General features: G+C 36.1%; 5 protein-coding genes and 2 pseudogenes across 5 annotated transcripts, besides 2 other annotated features; 3 read left to right on the top strand and 4 right to left on the bottom strand. All coding sequences in view use genetic code 12, as the record gives it.

Moving 5' to 3' along the window:
- Positions 1-56: 56 nt before the first annotated feature.
- On the bottom strand, positions 57-908 carry CD36_33610 (U3 small nucleolar ribonucleoprotein, putative; the record flags this gene model as incomplete). Its single annotated transcript, XM_002422253.1, has 1 exon — positions 57-908. One exon carries the CDS (start codon positions 906-908, stop codon positions 57-59), a length of 852 nt encoding a protein of 283 aa, XP_002422298.1.
- Positions 909-1,378: 470 nt separating this feature from the next.
- Positions 1,379-3,508, bottom strand: CD36_33600 (phenol hydroxylase, putative; the record flags this gene model as incomplete). The annotated part of the gene is made up of 1 exon (XM_002422252.1): positions 1,379-3,508. One exon carries the CDS (start codon positions 3,506-3,508, stop codon positions 1,379-1,381), a length of 2,130 nt encoding a protein of 709 aa, XP_002422297.1.
- A 241-nt stretch (positions 3,509-3,749) lies between these two features.
- On the top strand, positions 3,750-3,987 carry CD36_33590 (annotated as a pseudogene).
- Positions 3,750-3,987: a sequence feature.
- Positions 3,988-4,774: 787 nt separating this feature from the next.
- Positions 4,775-6,691, bottom strand: CD36_33580 (conserved hypothetical protein; the record flags this gene model as incomplete). Its single annotated transcript, XM_002422251.1, has 1 exon — positions 4,775-6,691. One exon carries the CDS (start codon positions 6,689-6,691, stop codon positions 4,775-4,777), a length of 1,917 nt encoding a protein of 638 aa, XP_002422296.1.
- Positions 6,692-8,413: 1,722 nt separating this feature from the next.
- On the top strand, positions 8,414-11,578 carry CD36_33570 (ATP-dependent helicase, putative; the record flags this gene model as incomplete). The annotated part of the gene is made up of 1 exon (XM_002422250.1): positions 8,414-11,578. One exon carries the CDS (start codon positions 8,414-8,416, stop codon positions 11,576-11,578), a length of 3,165 nt encoding a protein of 1,054 aa, XP_002422295.1.
- Positions 11,579-11,981: 403 nt separating this feature from the next.
- On the top strand, positions 11,982-12,134 carry CD36_33565 (annotated as a pseudogene).
- Positions 11,982-12,134: a sequence feature.
- A 425-nt stretch (positions 12,135-12,559) lies between these two features.
- Positions 12,560-14,194, bottom strand: EFG1 (enhanced filamentous growth protein, putative; the record flags this gene model as incomplete). Its single annotated transcript, XM_002422249.1, has 1 exon — positions 12,560-14,194. One exon carries the CDS (start codon positions 14,192-14,194, stop codon positions 12,560-12,562), a length of 1,635 nt encoding a protein of 544 aa, XP_002422294.1.
- Positions 14,195-22,159: the final 7,965 nt, after the last annotated feature.

Below are 22,159 nucleotides of genomic sequence, written 5' to 3'. Positions count from 1 at the left end.
TGTATATCAAACTATACAGTGCATTATTTATGGAATTTTCTTTTTGTAGATTGTGGTTACAAATAATTCTTTCTATTGGCAGTTCTTATAAACCTTCTCATCTGCCACTCAACATCAGCATCTTTGTTGTCAGGTAATCCTAGTCTGATTTCGTACAATCTCATCTCGAAACGCGGGCCGATTTCACTCAACTCTACTGAATCCTTAGTTTTAACGTAAACGTGATGTCTCACCGATATGTAATCATCGTTATTCACAAATGTTATAACTCTGGAGCTATCTTTCTTGACACCTGGGGGGAACAAATGTTGCAATATTTTAACCACACGCTTACCCAAGTCAGATTGGAAATTCTCAAATATCAAATGAGGGTACGATTCGGAAACGTTTCCCAAGTTTGGCAAATCATGTCTTAGTTTGACATTATGTAAAGTGAAAATTGCAGTTGGTCCATGAGGAAAGTGGCTCACAGTTATACTTGATGGGACACCACGATGCTCGTGCAATATAATCATATCCGAAACCTGCACTCTGTTACAGGTACTCACCAAATCTGAAATTATATAGTTTCCTCGATTCAACTTCAAGCTATTTGGGAACATCAACTTGATTTCTTTCAGGAATTGTAGCAACTTGACTGATGGATCACGAGAGGTAGTAATAACGACTTTTGGATCAGATATTCCCGACAACCGACTGTACTCATCATCTATTTCAATTTGTTCACTTTCATCGTAGATGAAATCACGTTGTAACTTTTCATCTTCGGCAAGCTCCTTTGATAGTGGTTTTCCACTTGCTAGGGCTGCTTTCAATTGTTGTCTCTTTTCTGTTAAGGATGATTCCTGAAGCTGTAAGGCCTTTCTATAGAGGTATTCTCTTCTCTCCCTAGCTTGTTTTCTTATCATGGCTTCTACGTCTGTGTGTTAATATAATATGTACACGTTATAATCAAACGAAAGATCGGGTGAAAAGTAGAAAGATTGTTGTGATGAGCTATTATAGAATATGTCCCTGTCTTGATTAATTTTTTTTTTTTTTTCCCTAGACTTTTTGCGATGGTGTTTTGAATCTCGCACGACTGGTGTTCTATCATATTCGTAGAAGAGTGCAATACAATTATTAGACCCCATCCAACACAACAAGTTTATTTTTCCATGTTTTGAAAATGGTTGATAGCTAGACTTGTTGTTTTGTTGTTTGTTTGTTTATTAGAGAGCAACAAAACCTTACATTTGGCTCCCCTTTGTTATTATATTTGCGAGAATGTTAAACAACTAATTTTATATTAAGAAACAAGAGAAGAGACAATTGGAATCAGACGAAATGAGAATAATCATATGTTATTTAATTGTGGAACATTGAGAGAAAGTGTTACTCAAACAGCTAACCGGGGTTGTATGAATCTTTTTGAATCATCGATGTCAGAAGATTTGGTTGGTAAAATGTTATTGGTTTGAGGAATCATAAACTTATTGAAATAGCTGTCAACTTCTTTTAATCCATCAAGTGAATATTGAGAAACTTGAGCAACATGAGAATCTGGTCTTATGGTCAAAATAACACCTTTGCTCTTACTAATAGCATAGCGGTCATAAATGTCAACACTGCCTTCGTGATACGTGTCTCCTACCCCTGAATACAATCTCCAATAATCACAACGACGCTTAAAATCGAGTGGATGAGTAAATTCCGGAAAATCAAACGTTTCAACTTTGTGTCTGCTGGACCCATGGACCGTAATAATGTCAATCACCGAATTGGCAAACGCATTGATGGGGGTAAATTTTTTGGCGAAAAAATGCTTTGAGTCCAAGGAATCCTGAAACTTGTGCAATATTTTCATGTTTTCAGGGTATTCTACCACGTCGCCGGGAAAAATTAATACTCTGAATCTACCATCAGAAGCAAGACGATCTGCAATGTGAATTGGTTGACCATTTGCTTGGGAAATAATATTGCTGCTATACAACCTTCTTCCAATAGGAACTTTGGCAGCTTTTTGGTCCATTGTGCAATCATTGATGTCGACTGGCAATGCTTCCTTTTTGGATACCAACAACGAATCTTCATAGTCAACAATAGTACCAGATGCAAACTTATTCCCTTCAAGATACACCTGATGGAACTCATCCATATCAACACCATCTAATATATCCGAATTGGGGATCATTGGTTTACCACTAAACAATCGAGATAACTTATGATCAAAGGCAATCAAATCACGAGCAACTTTCATTCTTTCCAGTTCATAAGTGGACAATATCTCTGATCTAGCCAACCCTTTGCATACCAAAGCTAATTTGAATCCAAGATTATAAGTATCTTGCATGGAAACGTTCATTCCTTGACCTGCTTTAGGGGAATGGGTATGACATGCATCGCCGGAAATGAAAACGCGGTTCTGTTTAGAAAATCGAGGACTAACTCTTTGTCCGATTTGATAACCAGTGTACCAACTCAAGTCAGTCATTTCAAGAGTATAAGGTTCGAAAATTTTTTGAGCTTGTTTAAGAATTAATTCTGGAGTGATTTTCGAACGATCAATTCTACCTTTAGTTTTAGCTTTTGTGTCATCAACATTACCATTGAATTGCTTATTGTCGGTTTTAGTAGCTGGGTCTCTTTCTACTTCTTTCAATTGAATATAGAACCGGACTAAATCATTTTCACGGGGGATAACCATAACAGAACCAGAATCTTTCAGATGAATGGCACAACGGTTTCTAATATCGGGGAAAGTAGTAATGGGGACCATATCTAAAACCCCCCAAACAAAATCAGTCTGTTCACCTTCCATATCAATGTCTAATTGTTTTCTTACCCAACTGTGGGCACCGTCAGAACCAACAACATATTTTGCATGAATTATTTCGTAGTTGTGCTCGTTAGTTTCATCTATGTTTTTATAAAACTTTTCTTGGTCGCCGTCAAAGGCACGGAAAAGACCATTGGCAACCTTACCATATTGTTCTGGTCTGGCAGCCTCAGAATTCAACTTTGTAACCAACACTTCAACAGCATGAGATTGTGGGTCATTGGTTTTAGTAGCATCAATCTTGAGAGAAAGTGGCAACAATGGTCTTTCGACTTTGACTTTCCCATCAGAAAAATAGTTAATTGAGTTTTCAAACCACCTTTCAACGTTGCCTTGGTGAATCACCGATTCAGTATACCTGGATATGCCTGGAATGGTGTCAGCAACTCTGGAGTTTCTAATCAATTTACCAGTTTCATCAGGCGACCAGAAACACATGTCAATGACATGGTTAGCCATTTTCCAACTTTGATCTAATGTTGCAAAATCAAATGCTGGTTCGGAAAAGGACTTGAAAATTTCCAAGGAGCGACTCTGTAAACCATCAGCCTGGCCAGTAAACACTTCGTTGGACCTTTTGTCAATAATTCGAAAAGGAATTCCGCATCTTGCTAACCAGGTTGCACACATGAGTCCTGAAGGACCAGCACCAATGATTAATACGTCAGTGTGAGATTCTTTGATAGCCATTTTATTTCTTGGGAGGAGCAGGAGGTTTATTTGTGGTTTGCTTTTCTTGTTGCTATGCTTTTAATGAATAAAGGTTCAAGTTGAGTAATAAGAACAAGAATGGAAAACAAAAATCTTGAACATCATGAACTTGCTTGTCATATATATACAATTTGATTTGGTTTTGGATTGATTGTGTTTGACACTTTTTTTTTGATAGTAGTTGGTATTTTTTGTATTTCCGGTGCTTGTGGGGGAAGCTATGATAGAGTTGCAAAATATTGTTCCGGTATTCATAACCAACGTCAATTTCCAGTATTTCCGACATTTCAAAAGTACTAGATACATCCTCATCATTATCAACACTTTTATTCGTATAGTTTATAATGGACTACACCATGTTTACAGAAACAAGTAGTATATTCTAATGACTGTGAATCAATATGGGCGGCGAAGGAAATGTAAAAGCTGATTATATCTTACAGACTTTACAATTAAAAGCATTTGACTTTTTTCTCTTTTCTTTCATCATTCTATGGTAAATAGATATGGATGACAGAACGGCAGTTCAGAACTGGACACTGTGTAGGTTTAGAGATTCTCCGCCATACTTTTCTCGTTTGATTTGTTCCTTTGATTTTAAAGCCGACCTTTGCCTATATTTTGTTTTCCCCACAATCAGGACACTAATCATGATTCAACAATTCCGAGAACACTTTTCCAATACCACCCTCTATGTGTAATTGCTTACTACTATAGCCTACAACAATTGACAAGCTGCTATCACTAGCCAGAAACGTTCTTATTGTTGCTGGATTAGTAAATAAAAAAAGCACTTTTCCGAAACCATGTCAATTTTGCTTTATTGTACTTGAGCCAGTTAACTTGTAATTACATGTTTTATCTAACATCTCCAAACCCACCCCACCCCACACCACACCACCAATTCAACCTGGCTCTTTTTTACTTTGTATTTTTTTATTAATCTTTTCGAATGATCTTTTTTTTTTCTTTTATCCGAGTACCACAATATTGATAAGTAAAACTTTGAGGATGATTTGCAACAAAAAAAAGACAAAAAACCAAACAAAAAAAGAACATAAAATAATTAGAAAGACCAAGTTATGGAAAAACTGATTTGTATTTACTGTTATAGTTACTAAATGCATGCAGAACTTTTGTATATTGTGGAAAACTACTCTGGCTAGTCCAGGTTGCTCTTCGAAAACCTATATAGTCAGTGCATACCAATACAAACTCAAAAACACTTACCACCATTAAACACTCTTATTTCACATTCAAGGAATAATAATTATAAATTCCACGTTGACTGAATTCAACAGGCCAGCAATAAGAGTCATCTATACTCTTTTTACCCTTGTAACCATTCAAGTTATAGTACCCAATAGAACAGTTTATTTTACGACTCCCATACTTTAAAAACTCGGGCTTTTTCACAGTGTTTACAATTTTGTTCCCGGTTTCCAAATCATAAAACACAAGATTTGATGTTTTGGGTGTATTTGGCTTGTTGGCTATTTCATCAGTTTTGTATATCCATGCTCGTCTTCCTTCATTGTCGTAAAACCGCCATGTAGTGGGTGGAATCAGCTCTCCGATAAATGACGTTTGCAAAGGTGATATTCTAATAAGGTCGCCATTCGCAGTATAATCGTATAATGATTTGTAATCATATTCAATGGCGACAAGCCCGCTATAAAAGTTCTTCTTCATAAATGCCGATAGGTTGGAAGTTAACAGTTTGATCCCAGTTAAATCGAGATATTTAATTATCGTGTTATCTTTCATAAACTCATTCAACTCTTCAACCTTGAGCTGTGAGTGACTAATATTCAAACTTTCCAACTCAGCGAACTTGGCCTTTATTGTCAATAATATTTTGTAATTAATTGGCATCCCCCCAATATTCAAATATTTCAATTTTGGAGCCTTTAAATGTTTTAGAGTGTATAATAAATATATATCCGATAATGGGCTTACCACATTAGAATCGATTTGCAAATTGAGCCATTGTAACGATCCTCCGTTTACTGCTGGATGGTCTACCAAAAATTGGATCAAATCCTTAGTTGTCAACTTTGAGCATCGGGCGAGCGACAAGTGTGTCAACCGGATATTTAGTGGAAGCTTCAACAATACCGGTGATGTGATTGATGTATGGTTCAAATCTAACCGTTTCAAGTTAACTAAATGAGGGAATACTTTGCCAAACACTTCTGGCGACAAGTTTGAACAATCATGAAAAGATAATTTTGTGATTGATGAATCTTCTCGAGTAATGTGCAATTCATTAAATGCACGAGCAAATAATTCTGAGCTAGCGCCACAGAAATCTAATGCTTTCATTTTAGGTAGTTTGTTAAACAAGTAATCCAAAACAGTCACGTTCATGTCGTCTTGGATATTTTCTGATGCTAAGAATTCCAACAAGTTTGGCGTCATGGAAAGTGCCTGAGAGATTGTTTTATATGTAACCATCTGTATTTCTTGATTCATTCTTCCCGTCCTTCCCAAGCCTATTGAAGTAAACTGCTGGAAATCCATAAACTCAACGTATTTGCCAATCGTGGGATCTGTTATTAAATTATGTAAAAACTTGTCAAATGAATGTGGTCGGTTGAATATTGTATACTTGTACAAAAAGCAAAGGGATAAGCTGTGGAACTTTTTCAGTAACAATGGGATTGTATTGGCAAACTTTTCCAAGTTGGAATTGATCGATGATATGTCATTGTCGACATACACATATTCAATAATGTTGTAAAGTATTTCCAATGGGAAGGAAAGTAATGGTGAAAAGGGCTCCTCTTGTTCACTTTCAGTCGTCATCACTACAACCTGATCTTCCTGTGCATCTGAGTTGACATCTTCATTGTCTTCCTTCTCGGTTTCCCCATCATCTACAGATGATGCTGGTGACTGAGGCTCTGCAAAATACTGTCGCTTTGACAGAGATTGATCAGAATAGTAATTATATGATTCGTTTGAAGTGACCGGACTCAAAAAAAACGTGGAAGGATATTGATGCGGATCGTCGGGTGGGGAAGTGACTGGCACAAGGGATAAATCATTGTCTGGTTGACGCCGCTGGCAAACTTCCGGCTGCTGGAGTTCTTGCTGTTTCTTAAACACACTGGCTTTAATCTTGTCTAGGTACTTTCGATGCTGCAAATTGAAATCCATAGTTGAATGGGTGTTCGCGTCAGTCCTAATGTAAAGAAAGGAGGGATATCGTAAGTAGAAAGGGAAAATGGAAACAAAAATTAAATGACTAAACAATTCAAAACAAAGAAAATGATCGTCGTGGAAGTGGAGATAAACAAATACACAGAATTAATCGATTGAAGTTGTCTCACAAGCTTTATGTAGATTGGTATTTCTCGTTGTAAGATTACTTTTGAAGTTAAATGACCAAACAAAACTTCTTCCAGTTCCAATAAACCAAATGCAATATATAATTAGAAATTCTTCGTCGTGACTTAATAAATTAATTACAAGAATAAAGAAAGGAATGAATAAAAAAATGATATGAAACCAAAAAAAAATAAGAATCTAAAATTATATTTGGAGTTCAAGAAATTTTAATTTAGGCACACACACACGCACACATATAAATACAGGCGCCAAAAGTGAGAGAAAACAAAAAGTTTAAATCAAATCACTATTCTTATTAGCCCAATTCTACTGATGTGTGTGAACAAACTTCTCTGGGTCAAAGCGTATCTATAGATACCATTGATGTTATGTTCTTCATTTTTTGCAATGGAAAAAAAGAAATAAGTGTACTGACAGCTACTATTGATTCAAAATCAAACTACAGTTTCAAATGGTGGAATTCGGAAGCTGTGTACTCCGAACCAATTAGAATATGCGAGACTTTAACTGCCGTGTAGGAGCAGCCATTTTAATCCAATACACTATGTATAGTAGTACTTTAAGATATTTCATTACAAATGAGAAGACCAAGCTCTTCTTTGCACTGTTTCCAATAATTGTTGTAGTGATTGGGTTAGTGCTGTTTGCAACAATTCCCCCCCCTCCCCCTCCTCCTCTTCAACAAAAAAAAAAAAATAGTGTGCTAATTTAGAGACGGCCCCCAGGTGCAGATCAATTTTTTTTTTTTTTTTTAGTTTTGTTTATAGCCGATATTCGAAAAAGCCCAAAACTAACAATGTCGATGCAGTTTAATCTATAGCCAAAATCACCACGAGCTTAATAGATAAATTTTAATTATATGTGTTTCAAGTTTACAATTATTAAACATTTGGTGGAAATGAAAGAGACAGTGGGGGTGATGTGTGCAATGTCACCCATCAACAAGGAATTACTTAGAAATAAATGACATTAAACTTTCTTTTAAAAACCTCACGGCATTTATTTTCTCTATTGGTTCGGGGTTTTTCTCTATCCCCGCGAATTCAATCACCCAGCCGCTAAAGAAGAAAAGCAGCGAAAGGAGGAGAAATTATCGATTGACCATCTATTCAACCATAATTAAGCCAAACGTTTAGTTACACATACCATGATTTGTAATAAAGAAATGTCAAGACTGTTGTTTCATGGTACAATTGAATTCACTATTTGCCAAGGTCGTGCGGAAAGTCTACCAATTTGAAGACATTCCTTAGTTTAGTCCTACACTTTTCAAACCTAACAATTAAACTGCTTTTTTGCTCCAAATCTAGTGTTTGCAATCGTTGGGCAGTGCTGTTTCTGTTGTTCAATACTTGTAAAATATATCCCAGTTTATCTAGAGAAATTTAATGTGATATAACGGTTTGTCTTTCGCAACCCAAGTGTGAAACTCCAGAAACTAGGACAGAAAAAAAAGAAGAAAAAGAAAATGAAAAAGGTTAGTGCTAAGATGATCTGCTCTCATATGTTTTTTCCATCAACCCCCTAGTCATGTCTGAATTAGACGAATTAGATGTCAAGTTAGTCAACCAGGATGAATTGGAAACGTCTATAACCAATAAGGCAAACAAAGTTTTGCTACTGAAGGATGCAGAATTAGATGAAAAGAGGTTATCAAAGGCGATAAAAGATTTGGAGTCAACGCAAAGGCAAATTGCAAGTCTATCTGCAAAACTAACACACCCTAGAACCAAAATAAGTGAAAGGAAACGATTAAAAGACGAAATTCGCTGGTTTGAAGAGAATGAATTGATTCCTCGACAACAAGACGTGGACGATATTAGAAGTAGATTGAGAGAGAACCAGACTCAATTGAAAAAGGGTGCGCCACCGCCAACCCAATCAACTAGCAGACTACCCGATGAAACAGAACGGGACTATTTGATTCGAACAGGGAAAATCACAGCCTTTGGTAATGAGAATGCATTTCAACTGGAACAGGAACAGACTCATGAAGAACAAAGCCATGTGTTCTTGAGAGAGCCAGGTCTTGACAACGAGATAAACGATGAGGACTACGCGTATCAGTCGGACTCGGAGGTTAATGACAACAACAATGACGACGCCAATGAAAATGCAGTCGAGGATAGAGAGGAAACAAATGAAGAGCCAGAACTGCTCCTCCATAATTTAGATGACGGAGATGAATCATTATACCAGCAAAGATTACAAACGTGGGTACGCAAAAGAGCATCACTCAGAACCCAGCCCCATCCAGAGGGAATTGAAGAATGGTTTCTTCCACATCCAAAGATAGCCGACGCTAAGCTAAATGATAAATTCAAACTACCTGGCGATATCTATCCTTCCTTGTTTGATTATCAGAAAACTTGTGTTCAATGGCTATGGGAATTATACACCCAAAAGACTGGTGGGATAATTGGTGACGAGATGGGGCTTGGGAAAACCATTCAAATTATATCGTTCCTTGCGGGCTTGCATTATTCGGGTTTGCTAGATAAGCCTGTTCTAATTGTTGTTCCAGCGACCGTATTGAACCAATGGGTTAACGAGTTTCATCGATGGTGGCCCCCATTGAGGTGTATTATTTTGCATAGCATTGGGTCAGGAATGAGTGGTGCTGTATCGGAATCAAAATTAGAAGAATACTTGGAGTCGACCGACCCAGATTCAACGCAATCCTCCCTTCACGGGATCAAGAGCCAAATTAATGCCCAAGAGATTATTGATAGAGTTATGGAAAAAGGTCATGTGTTAGTGACTACTTATGTTGGGTTAAGAATATACTCGAAACATATCCTACCACGAGAATGGGGCTATGTGGTATTAGATGAAGGACACAAAATAAGAAACCCGGATCTGGATATTTCCCTTACTTGCAAAAAGATCAAAACTGTCAATAGGATCATATTATCTGGTACCCCTATTCAAAACAACTTGATTGAATTATGGTCACTATTTGATTTTGTTTTCCCCGGTAGATTGGGGACTTTGCCTGTGTTTCAACAGCAGTTTTCGATCCCTATAAACATTGGGGGCTATGCCAACTCAAACAACTTGCAAGTGAAAACGGCGTACAAATGTGCTGTGGTGCTACGTGATTTGATATCCCCATATATGCTTCGACGATTGAAAAGCGATGTTGCGCAAGACTTGCCCAAGAAAAATGAAATGGTCTTATTTGTCAAATTAACCAAAATCCAACAGGAATTGTACGAGAGCTTTCTCCAAAGCGAAGATTTAGAATCTATTTTAAAGGGCAAAAGAAACGTTTTAATGGGGGTGGATATACTTCGCAAAATATGCAATCACCCAGACTTGGTATATCGAGATACATTAATGAAGAAGAAAAACTACGGCGACCCCGCGAAATCAGGCAAAATGCAAGTATTGAAGAACTTGTTACGGCTTTGGCAACATGAGAATCATAAAACATTACTTTTCTGTCAAACTCGACAAATGTTGGATATACTAGAAAAGTTTGTTGCCAATTTGTCTTTGATTAATGGTGGTGATTTCAAGTACTTGCGAATGGATGGCAGTACACCGATTTCCAAGCGTCAAATGTTAGTTGATGCATTCAATCAGGATCCAGATATGCATGTGTTTTTGTTGACAACAAAAGTGGGAGGGTTAGGAGTTAATTTGACGGGGGCTGACAGGGTGATTATTTATGATCCCGACTGGAACCCTTCTACCGATATCCAAGCAAGAGAGAGGGCATGGAGATTGGGCCAGAAACGAGACATAACAATTTACAGGTTAATGACTACAGGGTCTATTGAAGAGAAAATTTACCACCGGCAAATATTTAAGACGTTTTTGACCAACAAGATTTTAAAGGATCCTAAACAGCGACGGTTTTTCAAAGCCAATGATTTGCATGATTTGTTTACATTGGGGGACCAGGATGAGGAAGGCACCGAGACAGCACATTTGTTTGAAGGTGGAGAGCAATCACAGCAAAAATATTCTGGGACAAAGCCTCGGAAGTCCAAAGGGTTGTTTAAGAAAAAATACAAGGACGACGATGATTTTTCACAGGTTGCCAATATATCTGGAGTTTCAAAATTGGACAAGTTTGAAGATGGTGAGCAAAATGGGGAAACCAGAGACAGCACATACCTGGCAAATGAAGATAATCGTATCATGTCGAGTATTTTTGCCCAGAGTGGAGTCCATAGTACATTGCAGCATGACGATATCATCAGTGGATCGAATGAGAATGAATCTAGTCTTGTTGAAAAAGAAGCAGATAAACTTGCCACTGCTGCTGCGGAAGCATTAAAGAGATCTCGAATGCAAACAAGAAAAAATGTAATAGGTACGCCGACATGGACGGGGAAATTTGGAAGTGCTGGCAAGTTTGGGCTGAAAAAGAGAAAGTTGACAAACTCGTCAAGTACCATTTTACAAAATTTGAGGCAAAAGAATGAATTAGCAGGAGCCGACAAGCCAGATGATATTAAAGTAGAACCAGATCGAAAACAAATAATGGAAAGTTTAGTGGATTATTTGGGTGACCAAATGGACAACTTCAGTACTTCTAATGATATTATTAAGAATGTCAAGTTATCCATGAGTACTGAAAATGAAATGATTATGATTAGGTCTATGTTGAGAGAAATTGCGAATTGGGATTCATCAAGAAAGGGCTGGAAATTGAAGAATGAGTTTATAAAGCAACAAGAATGAGGAATATTACGAGGTTGATGTTCTGGCTACCTTTTTTTGGGTGTTAGAATAGATATAATGTAGCTATTTATACATCTTTTGATGGTATAATAATGATAGTACGCTTAGTAGTTGCAATTCATTTTATCTGTAACACTACCGCTGTTAAGCTATGTAAATGAAGATACTCTTTTTTTTTGGTTTCTCTACGAAGGACGGCATTTTTCTTGAGATGTACAGTTGTTTTTGCTACTTATAATCGGTAATGATATCAATCTGATGATATCATACCTCAATTGTGCAACGGTAATAAAAAGAAGCGATTATATTTACTTGTCATTCAAAAGAATTAATATTACTCCTAACGAAACTGCAGGTATCCCAATGGTTTCTTTCTTTTAAATAATTACATTTATGCATTTTTGTTTCTTGTTTGTTCACTTTTGTCCAATTACATTTTGTTTGTACCTTCCGCATTTGGGTGCTTGCATCTTGATACTTGCTTGCCTGCTGGTGCTTGCTGCTTCATGTTTCATGCACCGTAACAACACATAGAACACACTAATATCTCTTTTTTTTTGCAGCCAATCAATAAAACAGACTTGCATGAATATTTTAGATACTATTAATAATATTATTACACACTTGAGAAAACAAAAAAGAAAAGGAAAAGGAAAAGACAATGAATTACACACACATATATATATACATATAGATAGATATTATGCAAAAAATAAAAACAAAAAATAACGTTTATGTTTATGTTGATTTCTATGATAGAACTGAAAATAATAATAAATCAAAATTTAAATTTGTCACAGATAGTACTAAATCGTTTATGTCAATGGATTGGGGGGAGGGGAGGGGAGGGGAAAAGAAGAGAGGGTTATGATATATACTATTTCTTTTGTCTTATTTCTGATGGAGGAAGCTTTCCCTTATTTTTTAATTAAATATATGCTATACCTCTAAAACACCAGTGGACGAGAACAAGGCTGATGCTTACTGCTTTTCTTCCTTAGCGTGAGTGGTAGTAGATTGTAGAGCAGATTGATTAGTTTGGTGTTGTTGGGGTGAGGGGTGAACCGACCCTTGAACTTGAGGTGATTGATGGACCGATCTAGTTCCTGTACCACCACTGGGTGTAGAAGATGCAACTGTTTGCTGTTGATCTGATTGTTGTTGTTGATTAGGCTGTTGTTTTTGTTGCAGCAGCTGTTGTTGATATGGATATGATGATGCATAGTTTGGTTGCTGCTGTTGGTAATAATTCGAATAGTAATTACCGCCAGCAGGGGCAGCATTCGGATAAAAATTCAGTTGATAGCCGTATACTTGTTGCTGTTGAGCTTGAGCTTGCTGTAAGTACAGATCGTTGGTTGAAGTTGCAGAGCCTTGTTGTGATCCAGGTGTATTCTGATTCTTACCAGGAGCATTGTATTGACCATACTGTTGAGGATACTGCTGCTGCTGCTGATTGTAAGCTTGATAATAATTACCTTGAGGTGTACCAGTAGTAGCAGCTTTGGTATTTACAGGACTAGTGGTGGAACCCGCACCAGAAGCACCAGACGCACTACTACCACCATTGGTAGCAGAAATACTGTTCCTATTTCCACCAGTGATTTTGGGAGTACCAGCAGTAGCAGTACCAGCAGGTGGTGGGGGAGGAGCCGAGGTAGAAGCAGCGGCGGCTGTTGCAGCGGCGGCGGCAGCAGCAGCATTAGGAGTGACTCCTGTTTGGATGACTCGTTTAATATCTCTGACAAACAAAGGATATAACATATCCACAATGCCTTCACGTTGAGCCATGACCAACGCTCTTTCAAATGGAATCCAGACTCCTTTCAAATGCATCGATCCAATTTTCACAACGTGTCTTACTTTTTCCGATTTCAAAATCCCGTCTCTTCTACCACGTGTCATTTGGGCCACATTGAGCAATTTGGTCCCATTGATCATATTATTATCTGCTCTTCTGACAACTGACACATTATTGGCATCGACTTGATAACACAAGGTCTTTTCATCTTCCCACATCGTAGTTGTCACTCGTGGCCTGATTCCCGGTGGTTGGAATTGCCCCACAGTGGAAGTATTCGAGGTGTTCAATGTATCCTGAACAGGAGTTGGTTGTTGCATTGTCGATACATGTGGTGGAATGGGTACTGCCTGCTGACCTGGTAGTGGTGGCTGTTGTGAAGGCCCGCTGGTGGAATTTGAAGGTATAGGGGCCCCGCTAGGAGCGCTTGTGTAATTACGGTTTGATCCATTGTAATGCTGTGGTTGTGGTTGTGACAATTGATTAGGGATTGTTTGCTGATAGTAATTTGGCTGAGATGTTGCGGCAGGGTACAGGTATCTATTGTATGCACTATAATCATATTGTTGCTGTCCTGTTGTCTGTTGACCCGGTTGTCCTTGTTGCTGATAAAACATGTAGTTGTAAGGTTGTTGAGCAGCAGCAGCGGCGGCCACGGCTGCTGATTGTTGTTGTTGCTGTTGGCTAGTATTACCTGTTGCTGTCGGTTGTTGCTGAGAAAAAGCTTGTTGGTTAGCTGCAGTTGTCTGCTGGGGCATACCGTTGTAATTATTTCCGTTCATTTGATTGTAATAGGGTATAGAATACGTTGACATTAATGTGGGTTATATTCTGGGTAGTCTAATAGAACAAATCTTATATAGGATAATTGGATGATGAGTTAAAGGTTGGTGTTGTTTGTATTGTTTATTTTCCTTTTTTTTTTTTCAGCAAGTAAGACAAAAAGAAAAAAAAAGAAATATGTAAATAACGTGACCTGAGCAAGTATTGTGGGAGGCAAAAAAGGCTAAATAAAATAGTAAAACCCGCCTTAGTATGAATTCTTGGACCAAGTGGTTATTCAATTAACTCTTGAAATATAAGATTAAATGGACGTTATGAAGAATATTCAATAAATGGGTCTATCTTCACAACAAAATCGTAAACTGTGTGAGTGTAATGAGTCTGAATGCCAATGTATGTATGTTTCTAATGTAAAAGTATGCAAGGGACACAAAGGGATTAAACCAAAAAAAAAAAACAAAAACAAAAACAAAAAAAATAAAATTCTATTGCTTTAGTATTCTGTTTTCTCTTTTTTTTTTATATATATATATATATGTAATTCGGTCGTTTGTTTGCTTACCTCTTCAAATTGTTAGTTTAAGCAGGATGGGCTGGATGTAATACACTTTAATAGATTTATAGCTTCCAGTATGCAAACTTAAAGTTAAAAATTTTCCCTACCAAGTAAAAGCAATAAGCTAAAATATTAAAGTTGGTGTTAGGGTTAGTACAGTAAATAATAGTAGGTTTTTTTTTCTTTTTTGTTCTCTGCTAACCTTTCGACTCTGTCTGTTTGGTAGCAATTACTATTTAAACTTGATTATTTGAAGCAAGGGGTGAATGAGAGACTTGAAATAACCCTGGGTGAATCGTTTGATATATGTTTGGTGATATACAATACGAGTTAGGTGGGTAGGGAAATTGGTTGAAACGATAACTAAGGAACGACTTGAAATCTCTTCTAGCAAATCTAATTTCTTTCAAACTTTTGAGTAAAAAAAAGAAAGGAAATACGTATAAGGGATGAATTAAAGTTGGGATAATTGGATAGTTAAATAAACTGAAAAAACTCGGAAAGACTTTAAAGGATGAAAGAATAATATTTGTGAAAAATCAATTCCTATTCTTTTTTTTTTTTGTATTATATTCAAATCTATTGTTATTAATACCAATCGAGTCTAATTGATAAATGATAGATATTCAAAATTGTAAAATGAATTCTTTTTCAAATAAAAGTAATTTTTTTTTTCCTTGCAAAGGTTTGGATCCTTTTGGATGTTATTTATATTTCTGATTTTCTTAATTTTGCTCCCACCAAACTAAAAAAAAAAAAAAAAGAATACCTGTTGGTAATATGAAAATTATTTTTTTTTTAGGCGGAATAACTCAAAGGTTAGTATATGAATGGAAACGTATTTAGTAAGTTCCACTTAATAATATTAATAATATTATGTAAATAAAGAAAAGGGTATAAGAAGATACAAGATTTTGATCAAAAAAGAAGGAAAAAAGGCAAAACCGATTTTGTGTTTAGTGATATTTTTTGGGTTTTTGCTTAAAAGAGATTCCAACAACAATGAAATCCTTCTGCTACTTCTCACTTGATGAATTCTGCTTTAGTGGTTTATATAATTAGTCTTGATTGCATGGTGTAATATATGTATATGTATGGTTTATATGTATGACTCTGAATGCATAATAAGCCATTTTATCACGAAATGCATATTACAAAAACCTCCTCCCTTTGTTACCATTGTTGTTATTGTGCCATTGTTTTAGCTAGTATGCATATATGCATATAAACTTGTAAAATTAGTTATTGTTGGTGTCGACAACAACAACAAACTGGGAATAAAATAGCAAATAGAAAGAATGCACAATGGACAATGCAATGTAAATTCTTGGCCAAAAAAAAAATACTAATCAAACCCAATCTTAATTAATTAATTAGCTGTATAGCACTAAATTTCAAAAACTTGCTGTTTCAATTTTTGTAGCCACCATTGTTGTTGTTTGATAAGTTGTCAATAACAACAGCAAACACACAAAATGACAATGCAAAGAGTTCAGCTGCTTGATTGTGAGTAACGCACTCACGCACACACACACACGCTTTTTGGGTAATTTTGATTCACCAATTCAACAATAAACTATACACACACACTCATCCACATTCACCACAAGGGCCAGGGTTATTGCTTGTTTCTACCCCCTTCTTCCCCCTATTCCACCCCCCTCTTTTGTCATTTCTTTCTTTGATTCATAGTCTTTTACTTGACACATCGCTGTTGTAGAATAAAATTACCACATATAGAACAACCATTTATTCACTCATTTCTGTAACGTCTGTAGCAATGATACCAGTTCGGCTGCAGTTGCATCTTGATTAGATGCATTAATAATTTCTTGCACATGAGGACTGGAATGAAAGTGCCAACATGCCACTGCAAAAAGAAGAGTCACCACACTCACATTTGCACTGCTTATACTATTCCTTCACTCTTTTCTTGCTCTCACTACCTGAAAAATAAAAAGGGGAATGAATTAGAGAGATGGTAAAAGAAAATATGAAAGACAAAGCGACACCAAGAACATTAGAATAAAGTGTTGTTAGAGAAAGGAGGAGAAGAGAGTATTCTAACACAAGAACTCATGTCGTTTCCTAAAAAAGAAGTGTTACAAATTGTTTTATATTAGAATGTGCAAGTTATGTATTATTATTTCTATTTTTCTTTTTGTTCGGCACCAAGACAGACAATAGGTTTGAGGGTGACGATAATTATTATTTGACATGGTGGCAATTGTTAACGTACTGTCTGTTTGTTCTCTCTTTTCCTTTCGGTTTTGGGAGTACCTTGGAGAGCCTTCTATGAAACCGGGTAGCGAATAATACCCGGAAAATGGAAATGGGAGATTTTAAAGATAATTTGTGTTTATTGTTGCAAAATGGCTCTCACTTTTTCTCCCACCATCCAGCTCTCAATAAATTAAACGAGACATCATTACAGCCAGAATGTGATTTGGATTAGACATATCGCCTGACCCCTTTTGCTCCCCTTTCTGTCAAGCTTTTCTTTTATTATGCCTTTGCAGAAATAAAAGAACGAAAGTGTGTGTGTGTACATACTTTTGGCTTAGGGAGATGAAAATAATATCGAGGCGCGCGCTGCCATGGCTGTAGAAGAAACGGAAAAAATATTCGGCAGAAATAGTACAATACATACACACACACACACGGAAATAATTACTCGGCACCGGTAACAAAGTAGACAAATGAGTGGGTTAAGGATATCTATTACACAATTAAAAGAATGCACCGACACACGACATACAATCACAATTGTTCTTGTACGTGTCTGTGTTTCTAGTGCTATATACGAAGCATCTTGCTTTGGTTTGGAATTATTGGTTACTCAGATAAGTGAATAAAGTTGTTTCTTTTTAGAGATATCAGTTTCACATTAAGCTAAAAAGTTAAAATACATATATGTTCATTAACATACTCAAATGGTGAACAGGATGGGAGTAAGATGGGTTGTTTTTTTTTTGTTTTTGTTCGTCAAGTTGATGGGAGGAGGAGGAGAAGAAGAAGAACCTTATTTTTTTTTTTGTGACTGTTATAACTTTGTGGACGAACAAACTTGTTTCTATTGTTCAGTTGGTTACATAATCACCTGTGTGTAATTTCCTGCAGAACGGGTTGAAAGTTGGAGTAAATTACAATTTCTCTTGATTGGTGTTATTACCATTTTAGAACATTTTTTGATTGTAGATTTGTGGAATTTTTGATGAGGCATGTATGTACAACTAAACTTCTACAAAACTCTTGGTGTGCAGATAAGACTACTAAAAAAAAAGAGCTTACATTCTCTAATTAATTAGACAATCTATTGGTGGAATTTAGTTTCCACTTTTGTTTCTTTTTTTAGCTTTTCTTTTTCTCTGTAGTTTAGGTGTGATTGCTTTGCTTTGGTATGGAGTTTGAGCCAGAACAGAATGTAATGTAACTAATATTTTCTTTCACTTTGGCGTCTAAATTTGGTTTATTGGATTACACAAACCATTTGGCTCTAGTTCAGAACCACGACCATAGCCTAGGGTATTCAAACCTTCTTCATACTATGACTTCTCGTACGTGTAGTTGTTGTTGGTGGTAGTTTCTTTTTTTTTTCCCTCCCGATGTTACGAAATCTAGGCAGAAAGTCGAATTCTTGGGTTGCTAGGTGGTGTTGAACCAGTAGACAGACAGAAAAGGTATGCCACTTGAATATTTTAGGTTAAGTTTCGTGCAGATCGTTTTTTTTTTTTTGTTCAAGCTTTCTTCTTGGTCCCCTTGCTTCTTCTACCAATTCTACTGATATTAACGTCTAACTTTAGTTGTCACATTCTTGTATGTCTTCTCTAAATGCAACATTTACGTCCCTTCTTGTGTGCCAGTAGTAATTTCATAATTCAAAACAACATTACACCCAAAACTAGTATTCCCATATTGTAAGAAATTCCCTTTTTTCCTTTTTTTTTGAATCTTGTTGGACCATCCTCGTTGCAACAAAAAAATAAAGAACAAAAATAAAACAAGCAGGCAGGCAGGCAGAGATAAACTCAAGACAATAATGTATGCTTTGCGTCGTGCCTTTGCTGCTGCTTCTTAGACAATCTATGAATAATTACGTAATCGCCAATTTAACTTTCTCCATTTATCTATGGATCGTCAATTTTAACCTAAAAATATACCAATGAAAAGATGAAAAAAAAAAAAAAATAGTATCTGGTTACAGAAACTATAGCCCCTACCATAACCAAATAAATTTGTAAATTGCAAATACCTAAACTACTACTACAATTCATATACACATAAGTTTTATCCAAGAAGGCGGTGCCCAAAAAAAAAAACCAAGCAGGTTTAACAAACCTTACATAGAATGTTGTTGTTGTTAGGTTCTTTTTCTTCTATTTGGGCGCCTGCTGGCATTTGTAATTGGCTTCTCTTGCCTCGTTCACTGAGAAATGGAAAGTAGAACAAAAAGACTGTTGCTTTTTGGCAAATTTGCCGTAATCGCATAAATGCGACACAATGAACATTACATAAAACATATTTAGTGCCACTACTTCTTTTTAATTTTGTTGTGAATTGGATTGGCTTAGCATGACTAATTGGCTCACAACCCTCTAAAGATAAACTCAACTAAATTATAAACTTCCAAACAAGTAACTATTTTAAGCTTGTTGTAGAACCTATCAACGACGACGACAATTCAAAGAAAATAATAGATGCCAAGAAGCATGCTAAAAGAGAATTAGTCCAATTCTCGTATGATCTTGAAATTGTCAATAACAACAGCAGCTGCTACATCAGCAACAACAACCGATAGGGGTGTCGGAACTTTGGAAAATAACTAGTCTACAATCCTCATTCCTGTCTATTTTGTTGAGGTTAAAATATCTATGCATCTCCAGTGCAGGGTTCCTCTTGAGTTGCTTAATTTTTTAAGCTTTTGGTTTTCAATCGAGAGAAGTTTAAACCATAAAAGCTGCACCCGCCTTTAACTAGGTTTGTCAGGCGAGGCAAGCGAAGCAAAAGAAAATAACAACACTTTTGCGTTGATGCATTGCATATAGCTAGTAGCAGTAGTAGTAGTGCTACATGACATGTAACTTTGTTAAATGGAAAGTATATCTTTAACTTTCTGTTCGTTATTTGACATTTTGCTATTTTTAGAGAAGCACAATCGAAATCAAACAATTTGATTGTGACAATCTCATCTACAGAAGTTCCCCCTAAATTGAATAGAAAGAAAGAAAAATCGAATTCTGCTTAAAGAAAGGAAGATGAGCACGAAAGAATAATATATGTTATTGTGTAATAATTGAGGTGTGGCATATTTCCCTTTGCCTCATCCCAGTTTTTTTTTTTTTTTTTTTTTTTCGTTGCTAATTGTTTTTGTCCCCCCTGTATTCTGCATGTTCTAATCTCCTTTGTTCACAGTCACACGCACGCACCCTCTAATCTTTATTCTTCATCGCGTAGCATTTAATGTGGGTTTAAATGTACGGGTCCACAAAATTAATCCTCAGCTTTTACTCCTTATTGAAACTCTTCTGATTTTTGAAGTAAAGACTTTGCTATGTGATTCTAGTCAACCAGACACAATCAAGTAGTGCTGTTCTTGTTGTTGCCCAACAAATATAAGATGCACAAGAATATAACTACTGTTGCTATTTTTTTTTTTTAGATTCTACATACACTGCAACTTATACTTTTAACATTTTTTAGAAACTAAAACTAAACTTACACAAATCTATCCTGTGTTAATTGCTGTTCTATTTGTGCCCACGCCTTTATTCATATTTGCTAAAATACCTTTATGCAGATCTTTAATTACACAACATTAGTTTTTTTTAAAAAAAAAATCAGGCCACTTTTTTTTTTTCTTTGAAAGTTTCATTGTTGTTTTATCCTCTTTGCGTTAACAATCGCTTCCCCCTTCACTCGTCCCTAATAACAACAATGACAATGTTCGTAGTAGTAGGAGTAACAGTTTGTTTTTTGCTTAGTTGGGATAAACCTTCCTGGCTAGTTTTTGTTTGGCTTGTAAATTGTGCCGGACAATATCACGTTGAAGGCTAGAACTAAACTTCAAACTTAAGGTATAATATAATTAGAAGAACACACTTTTGTGTTTGTTATCTCCAATGGAGGCTCAATTTTTTTCAATGTGGCTATCAATAACAACAGCTACGTCATCAGCAAGGTCTCCTAAACACAGTGTATGCTAGATAAACATCACCTTATCGTACCTATACACGTCAGTCTGTAAATGATCGTGTCTCTGTCATTTGCATATCTCTAGGTGTCGATAATTGCCGGACCACATGTTTGTTGTGTATAAATAACTAAATCTGTAAATGTGCATGCATATAAAGTATTGCCAGATTCTGATTAACGTAAGAACTAAATTTTTACAATTCTATTGTATATTTTAATGTTGTTGTTGTTGTTGTTGTTGTTTTGGCTAGTGTAAATGCAAGGGATAAAGTAGTGATTTTCACATTTACTATTTCCCATTCATTCATTTGTTAGTTGATTCGATAATCAAGATTTGATTTAGCTATTGTTTTTTTTATTGTTACTCACTATTCAGTGTTTTTGGTGTTACTATGACAATAGATGTATTTATTGGTTCTAGCCTTTTTCTGTTGTGCCGTTCCAGCACCATTGTTTCATTCATGGATGTATTATGGATACACAATGATGAATTATAAATAAAAGCGAATCTAAAAACACAAGAGACAAAGGTTTGGAAACAAATGGACTTTGATGTGCTGATACTTTGAAGACATTAGGTAGTGGTATGTTCTGCAGATATTCCCAGAGGCTAGTTACATAGCTATCAATGATCTTTCATCGTGTGTATACATTTCTACAAGAGTAGTTGCGCTACTTGCAAGAATCGTAAATTCAAAAATTATTGACGATTGTATTTTGTCCCATATAAATTCAAAGATTCTACATCATGCTTGAAAAGTTCTATGCTCTTTTTCTCTTCGAAAACATCCTGTGATGTGTTTTCTCTGTGCATGTACTCCAGTACTATTGCAACTGCCCCCGCTACAACACAAACTTAATCATATTTGTCTTTAGAAACCCGGAAATCCCCATATAATCTGGGTAAGTAAAAAGAGCAACCATCTTGGATTTTGAACCTCTCGTCACAAACCAGCTAAACCTTTTGTCTCACGCAACGAGCTTGTAGAATCAAACTGAAATCTAAGTACTCAAGTTTTTTTATTATCTCTAAGTTTCTATTAATGGGCAGGTTTTGGTTTTGAAACAATTTCACAGGTGCATATGCACATACTCATACACACACACACACACACACACCCCACACTCAAGTGAACACGAAAAACTGCCTCTCCAGTTGTTTATCATTGAATATACTCTATCTATGTTTTACTATTTTTATAATATTTAACTTGTTTTGTTATTGTTATTGTTACTGCCATTTTCTGGC

This window comes from Candida dubliniensis, chromosome R (genome assembly GCF_000026945.1).
Source record: "Candida dubliniensis CD36 chromosome R, complete sequence".
NCBI lineage: Eukaryota > Fungi > Ascomycota > Pichiomycetes > Serinales > Debaryomycetaceae > Candida > Candida dubliniensis.
This window is presented reverse-complemented; position numbering and strand designations above follow the sequence as displayed.